Source organism: Bombus vancouverensis, chromosome 1 (assembly GCF_051014615.1).
Source record: "Bombus vancouverensis nearcticus chromosome 1, iyBomVanc1_principal, whole genome shotgun sequence".
Taxonomy (NCBI): Eukaryota; Metazoa; Arthropoda; class Insecta; order Hymenoptera; family Apidae; genus Bombus; species Bombus vancouverensis.
In genome coordinates, this window is record NC_134911.1 from 18,978,750 (window position 1) to 18,989,829 (window position 11,080).

The 11,080-nt window shown below is 34.2% G+C and overlaps 1 protein-coding gene across 1 annotated transcript in view; it reads left to right on the forward strand.

The window, feature by feature from the left end:
• LOC143303228 (uncharacterized) overlaps positions 1 to 10,698 on the forward strand; it is a 249,437-nt gene extending 238,739 nt beyond the window's left edge. Inside the window, exon 6 of the mRNA XM_076622012.1 lies at positions 10,342 to 10,698. Coding sequence (XP_076478127.1) covers positions 10,342 to 10,468 — 127 coding nt within the window. The 3' untranslated portion in view covers positions 10,469 to 10,698. The remainder of the gene's footprint in view (positions 1 to 10,341) is intronic.
• Positions 10,699 to 11,080: the final 382 nt, after the last annotated feature.

Consider the following 11,080-nt stretch of genomic DNA (forward strand, 5'->3'; position numbering starts at 1 on the left):
TTTGTTGCAACCAGAACACGATACATCGCTTTAAAGAGGAAAAGAATGCTATCGAGCTGATAAAGAAGTTCCAGTCCGGTAAATCGCGTTAGTTCCTGCTCTAAAAGTATTCCATTAAAACTAGAATTTGTGTTACCAGATAAATATCTGTAAAACAAACCTTCGTTCCTTTCACTCTTATTTAAGAATATTATTTACCACGTTGTTACGACTTAAATAAAACCAGATTTACATATTTGCTGTAAGAGTCAGATATGGTATAAGAATGACACAACCAGGAAGAGGAAATTCGAAGTAGGAAATTATTAATTAAACTTAATTACCTAACAATGAAAAGCCTTTTATCTTGTCTATAATTTAGTTAATCATCTTTGGGAGAATCTAATAAAATTTTGTTTATGTATAACGCTTTCTACGAGCAAGGCGAGGAATTAAAACAACTTTTCTTTGAATTATGACATTGTTCCTATTAAATAGGCAGTTTAATGTAATACAATGTACTTAAAAGTAGTACAAGTAGTACTAGTTGTAGCTTTTTTTCAAAACTAAAGTGAATGGAAAAGAAACACATAAGATGTATACCTATATAAGTAGGTATTACGTAGCTGTGTCACCATAAAACACGCACTTCAGGACTACTGCGTGGAATGTGATAATAAGTACAAAGAAAAAATTAAAAATTCTCAACAGCGTGCAGTCATTTCTTGGAAAGAAAATGCCTCTTAAAAAGTCCTTAAACGTCTTAAAACAAGTAGGCATGCCCATTAAGTACAAAAATCAGCGAAACTCGTCAATCAGCAATACATTTAACCTGGTATCCTTTCAGGAAATATGACATTAAATAAGTAACTAAGAAAGAAGAAAATCATGATACTTCCTTGTCATTAAATATCTCGCTTTTAGAGTTAACGCGATATATCAAAATCATTTTCAAGATGTGTCGTTTTTTTCGACAAATTAACGATATAAAGAGACACAGCTCATTTCATATAACGAAAATGGGGCAACACAGTTGCGTTGGTATATTTTCAATTAAGCGAAAAGAAGGAAAGAACCGTTGCTCTCACAGTATTACGTAATATCTAGTAACGCGAGTCTCGATATGCAAAAAGGAGTGGAATTTAAATATAAAAGGACGTTCCACGTTATCTCCTTACAATGGACAACGAGAACAAAGGGGAAAGAGTTAAAACGAAGCGTAGCTCTCCCCCATCCATGCTTTTATTCCGTAGAAATCGTGTCGTGTGTCGTGTCTCGACCCTCTCGCGGCCAGTATCGAATTAAATCCTTGTAAATACATTAGTCCTTTGGCTCGTGAGCGTGTGATAGCCGCGTTGTAGAAAAAATAGTGTTACGCGTAAAAATCGATACCGCGATTTCATGGCAGACAGCGGTCGAAATCGACTAGGTAATCCTAGACAGTGCAAGGTGAGCATTACGTCTCCATCGGTTAAGCAATAGGCCGCCTACTGTAATTTCAAGATCCCTAATCGTCTGTAGCCGTCTAGAAGAAACATTAATCCTGTCGCGTATTAATGATCTCCCGATAGCTGCGATTTATTAAGATCTCTAACCCCCTCCTATTCCTGGCACCGGTCTGCAAGGAATATTGTAATATTTCGCGTACTTTTCTTCCAACTATCGAATCACGTAGAACGAACACACTCGTCGAACCTAGAAATTTACTGAAAATTATTCGTGTTAATACGATAGTAGTGCGGTGAAACTGTTTCCAGATTATAGGAGTCGAGGAAATGGTTATATGGAAAAGATTCGAAAATTTGTACTTGTATATTACTTTTTCCCTTTTTCATAGGAAACTAATTCAAAGATTTTATGTATTTCTATTTACACTAGAATTCTATATGTATAACCATTAAATTGAAATATGTGTGAATTAAGTTTGTAATTCTATATCATTTTCTTAAGTCGAGACAATTCGAAATCACAGGATTATGATAAAGAGCTTGAAAATGGAAAGTAACCATTCCTCTCTTTGATATGTTACTTTTTTATGATTTATTTTTTACGATATTCGATATGTTTTATTTACAAAAGAAAAGGTATTTTGTATTTGCAAGTTATTATACGATATTCCAATACGTACAATACTAACAACAATACAATACAATACAATAATAACATTCTATAAAAAATATTAAACTTTTTTATTTTACAAGACATATTGATAAAGATATCGCTAACAGATAGAACAGGTTTTAACAATGAACGGTAAGAATGAAAAGATAAATAGATAAATAAACGGAGGAATAGTGAGCTAGAAGAAGTAAAGGAAGCTGTTCCTTTAGTTTTTATAATGAAATATAATAACTAACTCGAATGTAGAAAACAGAATTATCGTCAGAACTTCCTTTAGAATATATTACTATCACGCTTTTACTCATTAAAGAAATCGGAGACATGAAAATACCGCGGAATTCTCAAGAAGATAAACTGAAATAAGAAATTTAAAATGAAAATGTAGTTCTAAAACTTCGTTACTTAATTCGACTTCCTATAACTCGACACGTGTATCGCGAACTACATACATATATAACAATATAACATCTGCTAGGAGAAAGTTTAGAAACTCTGAAGATGACATTGTCCAGATCATCAAATCTTTTCATTTCTAAAGATCAGCTCTCTCTCCCTCTCTCTCTTTTTCTGTGGACTTAAGGCCACCTCGTTTAATAACCTCCTCAATGAGATAAAATTAATGTTAACCCGTACGTTATGAATAACGTCATACTTGTACACGTAATCAAGCAACCTGCCAATGTACATACGCATCTAATTCGAATCAATCTAAAAGTCACACCAGACATTTTGCGAAATATATTTATTCGAACGAGACGTTTTTCTTAGTCTAAGCGGACTAGACGTTTATTATAATTTCTAAGAGACAGATGGGAAGAAAAAGCGATCAACGACAAAGATTTACGAGGTATCGATCGACTACCGATGTTTCTCGATTCACTTTCCTGTTTTCTCGCGGGACAGTCTAAATGAAACCGGCGTGGAGAGGCGGCCGCGCGAAATCGATCGCGAGATTTCATCAACGGAGCTTTCCAGCTCGCGTTACACCGCCTAGAAAAAAATACCAGTCCGCAAGTATCACGATTCGATTCACGGTGGATCTGTGATCCGTTTAATCGAGATCAACGACCTCGTCGATGGTCGATTTGTTGGAGATATCTCGCCGAGGCTCTACCTTGTCTTGCTTCTTTCTCTTACGGCTGTATATTTTTTCTAATACGGCAGTTCACGAACGTCTTTGAACATTTACGATAGAAAACATTTCTGTACATGTACATCGTGTGTGGTTTATAAAACATTTCGAAATTTCATTAGCACCGCGACCAGGTATTGCTGTTACAATTATATTGACAAAATTTGGAACCAATCTGAAAATGTATAGAGAAATTATAAGATATTTGTTGCAATGAAATATTTAATAAAAGGTTAGTAGGTTTTCTGCATGGATGGCCACGTTAAGCGTATAATAAGCATTGAATATTGTCCCACTTGAATATTGAGGTTTATTAATACGAATAGACGATTTAAAATACCTTGCAGCTTCGATATACATTTATTTTTAGATTTGTTTCAAGCATTACTAATACAATCATAATAGTCGGATCTCATTATGGCGCTAATGAGATTTCCAAATGTTTCCTATAACACACATAATATTTGCACAAAAGGTTCCTACAAGTGTTGGAATATTTTCATCAGCTACTATACGTTTCGAAATTTCTTTCCGCTTTGCTTATTTTCTCTTTATACTTTCTTTATCTTTTCGCTACGATTCTCTTGAAATTGAAGGTCACTTCGGTATATAAAATGAAGACAGATTTTACAAATAATATAAATATCACTTATACATTTGACTATATTAAATATTTGACTACTTTAAATAATTGATTATAGGGCACCATATGTATATAAATAGAATGTCTATTACCTTCAACTACGTAGTCTAAAATACAGATCAGATGACAGAACTTTTTCCAAACTGATATTCGTGATTAAGTTAAAACAATGATATTTGCACTCACTAAATAATAACTTATAATATAATATTATATATAATAATTGGTTAACCAAAAGATATTTGTATTAGTCATTTTCTAGATTAATAAATTTGATTATTTGTCTGTTTTACAAATAGGTGATAAAAGATGTATTAGGAATTATTTCTTCATTAATTTATGCGTTTTAATATATATGATATATGATAGTTATGAATCAGCTAAAATATGCTGATACTTACGGCTGGTACAAATATTCGCAAGCTGGTAATAACGTAATGACATATCTTTAAAAGTCTCGCGATAAAATAGAAAAAGAAGGCTATAAACATAGCCAGAAAAAACAAAACAAGCATAATCAGTCACAATCCAAAAACAATTAATCGCTGTAGTATACGATAAAAAATCTTGGCAGGCGATCTGAAGAGGATGAAACGCAGAAGATCGATTATGAAAGGAACAATTAATCGCCAAAGCAGACAAGACGAGACAAAAGCAATCGGAAAGCTGATTCGAGCACGTGCTCGTACGTTTTATCATCGTTTTTATCGGTCGGTTTGAATACTTGCGCACGATCGAGCGTCCCTTTTTCGCGAAATCCTGTGTCGGCACGAAACGACTCCTTTCACCCGGATCCTGCCAGGAGAATGCTATCGTTGAAACGAGGAGGAAATGAAAGGCAAGAAAGAAGCGCGCGAATAAACACGTGCAAGGATGCCTTTAAGAGGCCAGAAAGAAATTACGAGGTGGAAGTATAAAGTCGTTTCGACGAAAGTGAGCGGCGTAATTTCGTTTTGCAAAAAGATCCCGTTTCTTTCTTCGTCTTTAGCTTGCGCCGTTACAAAGCAAATCAGTAGAAAGAAGCCTCGATTAATCATGCGATGCGTACAATTGGTTGAAGCGACATAAAAACGTGATAAATATATTCTTGTCGATTTTATGATTTTAACGTTATTTTATAATTAAACAGAAGAATTTCAGCATGACACGATTTCCATTATGACCGCGATAATTTACGCGACTACAAATAAAATAAATAACAATAATAATTACAATTTTGTGGATTTAATTTTAATATTATTTTTTCGAATTTTAAGGACAATTTCAGTAGGATATAATTTTCTTGATTTCCTGACTTTGGTGTCGCTCTACGATTAAACAGGAGAATTTTGGAGAATGATATAATTGAAAATGAAAAAAACATGTCAAATTCAAAGTGGTACAGTGTACAGAGAGTCGCAGAATTATTCATTCTCCTAAAAATGTGAAATTCGTGTGATTAATGTGTGCCTTATTACTACGGCGAATAATCGACTCTAAATACATACAACCGATTGTCATAACAGTGCTAATGAAATTTTAAATATGTTTAATATGATATACAGAAAATATCTTCACACGCATATTTGCATATTTTTCTGAGACACTGTATAAATTCCATTTCCCATAATTATTATGCTCCTTAGAGTCTTTAGAAAATTTCAAATTGCAAAATACGCATATTATATCATTTGCTTTTTCATCACTTAGCATTACATTTTAAAATATGGTAGTAAGGCAATAGCAATAATTCCTACTAACGAAGTATCTCACGTTACTACCATTACTCGCCATTTCATTTTTTGTCATTATATCACAATCAAACACACAATGTATCATCATTTAAACGCCTGTCTTTGGATTTCTCCTTTAAGCCAAAATGATCACGATCGAATAATAAACAACGCGATTATCTCGAACATGCCCGGCCCGATAACAAAACGTACAGAACGAATAATGATAAAATAATCGAAATTTTTAATAGTTCTCAGCACTTTTATGAGCAATAAGTCCAGAGGTTTATAACCTTTTTTTAACTGGTGTAATATGTGGCCACCATTGTTATTCGGTGTACATATTGTGTTGAAGCAATAAAAGCTTTTTTAAGAATAACGATTGCTATATTGTAACGTCGAAATGAAATGAAATTTCTGGCTTATGAATTGGAACAAGACGAAGCACGTAGGTACATTTTTTTGAATATGAATTTTTTCCAATGAAATACTCGCATTCGCGAAACTTAAGCAATACTTGTTGAGTTAGAAGATTGAATGACGAGTAGTCGTCTTTATGATAATAGTTCGCGTGGAACTTGATATTCGTAGAATTACGAAATGCGAGCAATAATGCAAAATAATTGTTAGAGAAGAATAAAAGTTTTAAAAATTTCATTTGTGTACGAACGTACTATTCGTAGAAAAATTATTCTAACGCTACGATAAAAATTAAGATAAAGCGTTGCATTAAAATGCAAAGATTAGATAGCAGCGTGGAATATGAGGAAAAGGATTATTGCAAACTCTATAGATAACACTTTTGGTTAAACGAAACGAAACACAAGTGTCAGCGAAATTATTTAGTTTTGTTGTATGAAACCAAAGTTTCAATTTAATAAATAGGCAGTTAAACATGAGAACCGAAGAAAGAGCAAGAACTAGTGAAACTATCATATTAACTGTAACGATAAGAAAACGATTTAATCTCAGACGTTGAAGATTTCTTTGTTTTATATTTATTCTTCTAAAATGGAACTATTCTTGATTAGATTATTAATTAGGAAAAATAAATATACATATATCGACAGAAATTATCAGTATTTTCAACATAATCTATTTACATTGTTCTAACATATCTTTACGTATGTATTAAATCCATTAACTTCACTGTTCTTATTCCCATTTGCTAAGAACTAAATAAACTTGTAGTTTACTAGACAAACAAGTGTTTGAACGCGGAAGTGAGAAAAACAACGAAAACAAATTCATTACGATATGCGACAGCAGCAAGGACGATTCCGCTGAAAATGTCTTTATTCTGTAACTTCCCTGAAATAGGAAACAAATTCTAATTGAACCAAGCTGAACATAAAAGAAAATAACACGAAGTTTGTTCCAATGTATGGAACAAGTCTTCAAACGTACATATCAATTAATTAACAAAGGCACGTTAATTACAAGGACAATTCTTATCGATAAAAATCATATTTTTACACATTGCTTCTTACGTAAAGACCTGTGCGTTGAACGAAACTAGATATCAACGTTCAAGAAATATCATATTTGCCTTTTAAGGTGGAACATAAAGTTCTACTTCACCCAACAAGTATCTGAGCGCGAAAACCGAAGAAATGCACCTTTAATGGTAAGAAATGAAGTTCTAATTCATTAAACAGGTATTTCAGAGTGAAAACCGAAGGAGCAGCGAGAATGTACATTAACTACGACAAGAAGAAGCACATTCCTCTTACGTTGCCTTAATCACTCATTAATCCGCATGGTATTTACTTACTTCAACTTCAAGAATACTTCGCGAAGTTGAGTAGCAAGATACCGTTAAAGGCTAAGATTTATTGCACGAAACAAATGTGAATGTTCCTCTGCAAGTGAAATACAGTTTTCTTTCAGATCCAAATGTTTTAAGCGATATGAAAGAAATCGATATACCATAAAGGAAAGAGACAATGGAACAATATGTATGGAAGCAAAAATGTATTGCGTTAGTCACGACTTTTTGGACGAAATATTTATTTATAAATTTATTGGATTAAAAATTTATCCATCTGAAACATCTATGGAATAAATCATACGATTTTGATGTGATTAATACAACCAATTGGTAAAATAGGTCTCCCTGTATATTTATGAATCTCATTCTTATCTAAGATCATTCAATTGGCAGCAAAATGTCATTGAGTGAACTTACGTATAGTGTTACAGAAACATTATTAATGATCAAGTTAGCAGACATCATAATCTGTTTTCTCAAATTTTTTTACCCTTTAACATATCCTTGACCGGCCGTGGATAGTTTAAACGATTAATTTATACAATTTTATATTTTAATAACTGTTTAAACTCGTCGTAGCATTGCTGTATTCCGGAAACAGTGTGGAAGATAGCCAAAAATGCGTTAGGCTTTAGCAAGGTTTTGACGAATTTGGATAAAGAGTCATAGACAAAGTTAATGTTAGAAAGTGTTGTATAAAAAAAATACCGTAAAACGGATTAACAATATAGAATTGCAGAATATTGTTGTATATGTATACGTATATCTATGAAAGCAATCTGAGAATTTTTTATTTATTATCACAATCTGCGATATTATGAAATTTTTGGGAGCTTTGCAATTTGAATATTCTCGATTAATGAAACCTTAAAAATTAGATATACATATGTGCATCGTTAAGCAAAATAGTTACGTTGGGTCAGCTTTCACAACACGGTAATTTGATAAACAAAATAATCAAATCCGTGAAATCTGTAATAATATCAACAAGAATGCGGATGTTTAAGAATCAACAGGAAATGAGTTTAATAGTATCCAGACGACAAATCTCGTACGTAGTATACTACATTTCCACTCGATCATTCGATCTTTTTCTTAATTTAGTAACTTTCGTAATCCATACAAAGCGTAAAATTCCAATTTCAATGTTCCCTACAGAGTATAGACTTGCAATTTCCATATCGAGGATTTTAATAGATTGCGCTTATCGTGCGCCCGCGAAGTATCACAGGATTGATCCATTGATCGCTGAAGGACGTTAAAAAGTCCGGTATCTAACAGACACTATCAGTTGCAACGTCAATCATATTATTGGCAGTATCCCCACCTTGACATCAAAGGTTGAATGCAACGAAGGCAAACAGGATGTTAATATATAGAAAAGGTTAAACGAACTACATGAAAAAAATAGAAAACGGGAAATAGCATATATAATCGATAATTAATTGCTGCTTTTTAACCATGGGCTGTATAATGTATCGCTAGAGAAAAGTTCACGCGGTATTAATATACGGCTATGCATGACACCCAGCCATAATTTATTCGTAGAACAGCGAGAATTTTACTTAGGAACGGTCGTTGCACTTTAAAAGGCGATTTAAGGATGTTGCAAAATTGCCTCGCATGCAAATAAACGATAATAAACGATACTAAGTGATACTTATCGGAAGAAAGAGCGTTATTTAGAGCTATAATCAAATGCTATCGCCGTTAACTGCTTGATTCAATGCGTACAACTTCGTCAGTTATACGTGGAAAGCTTTACTTGGAAATCGATGTAAATGGTGTTTTGCGACGAAGTTTGAGAGCCTTAAAATCGAAAGTAGCATTGCAACTTGTACACTAATCATTGCAGGAAGTACGAAGTTACTTTCTGACAACGCGGAAAACAAGATAGAAACTTTACGCGCTACTCCTTTCGAATTTGACCAGATTTATCGTAACTCCTTCGACTCGATAAGCAAACCTGTGTTGTCAAAATTTGGCATGCGCACTGTACGATTGTATTAATGTTTCTAATTGTTCCAAGATAAATATACAGTCGAACCTGTGTTGAGAATTTCGCTGATGAGCTTTCTAACCAGCCCGATATTTAACTTAAATTGTCTGAAACGAACGCATCTCGCGAGGAATAAAAAATTAAAGATCCTTCTGAGAGTTAATTTGAAAAATAATAGAATTCACGGTTTAACAATGTTTATCAAGGAAATCTAATCACTCGACGAATTAATACGATATTTAAAGTCTCGTACAGTGTTATTCTTTTAAAGCGTTGCTATATAATAATCTTCTAATCGACGTAACAGTAGACATTGTTATACATCTTGTATAGCTGTGCACGAATATTTCTTCACGAAACAGCGCACAAATACAATTACCATACGCCGGGCTGAAAATCACGATGCTGTAAGTCGGTTCACTGCCACTTTTTATAACGTAGTATTCTATATTAATTACTGTAAAAAATTCTTGATGTTTTCCTAAATTGTGAAAATCAATGACATAGCGGAGAGTAAAGTTTGTAACTCGACCAGAGTTAACGAGAATAAAGTTATAACTTAAATACACATAGAACTTGTAAGAGCTGAAATAGGCGAGGAAATTTAAATTCTCGACCTCGACTTCCATCACTACGATCTCTAGTCTGCGATATACAGCAGAAACGACGTTTAGACGATCGCTAAACGATCGTTGGCTCGATAAAACAAGTAACTTGGAAGATCGAAATCAGATCTAATTCGATGATATCGAATTCTTTGAGCCGACAATGCGGCCGATTCACAAGAAGAAAACGCACGTTGCGTTTGACATTTGTCTGGCATTTGGAAAGCACGCGAGCCGTCCCGTGTCGCTCGTGACAAATCATAATGTCGGACGTGCACCGACAATTCGAACAACGCGACGATGAAAAATGATGCGCGCACGCGGCGGTACTATTTTTCTCGTCCCGGAAAAATCAGCTTCTATTGTTCTTGTTTCGCAGTGGGGGCGCGGATCGTTGCTCGACGTCTTACACCATTGGGAAACTCGAGTCGTGGAACTCGAATGCATGCAACGATACGGCGCGCCGATGCCACGCGATAACGCACCGTTCGCTAATGAGCAGATGATGAATGGACCCGTGTTACCTCATAGATAACAGTGAAACCCGCCGTAAGAATGGGATGTTGCCGTGCATTGGGGAATACCTTCGTCTCGGGTCGGTGTGCACCGATTCCCGGAAATGTCGACCGCTCAGAATGCTACTCTTCATAGGAGGAGACTTGGTTTTGTCGTCGTTATTGGCGATGAGATCAACTTCGTTCTATAAGCGTTACTTCGTTCATTCGTAATGAGTAAACCGTGGGTTTTTATGCGTTTATATTTATAATTAAAAAATTAGAGTGTATTAGGTCGTCCGAAAAGTTTCTTTCGTTTTATAAGGAAATAATGGATGCACAACATTTTCCGTTTTATATTATTTTATCGAATTGCGTATGATCCATTTTGTTCCATCAAAATAAAGATCACAACGTTCGACAGATTAGGTTTTATGTTTGTATAAAGATGCGTTGTTGTGAAAGACGTCTCTGTAAAGGAAAGACACTTTCCGGACAACCTAATACAAAGTATGAAGAAGTATATGAAATATCCAAAATATAGTGCTTTGTCTTATAATACACCTACGTCTGTGACTATTTTTACGTAATTATTTTTCGTAATGAGATACAGATCAATTTAGG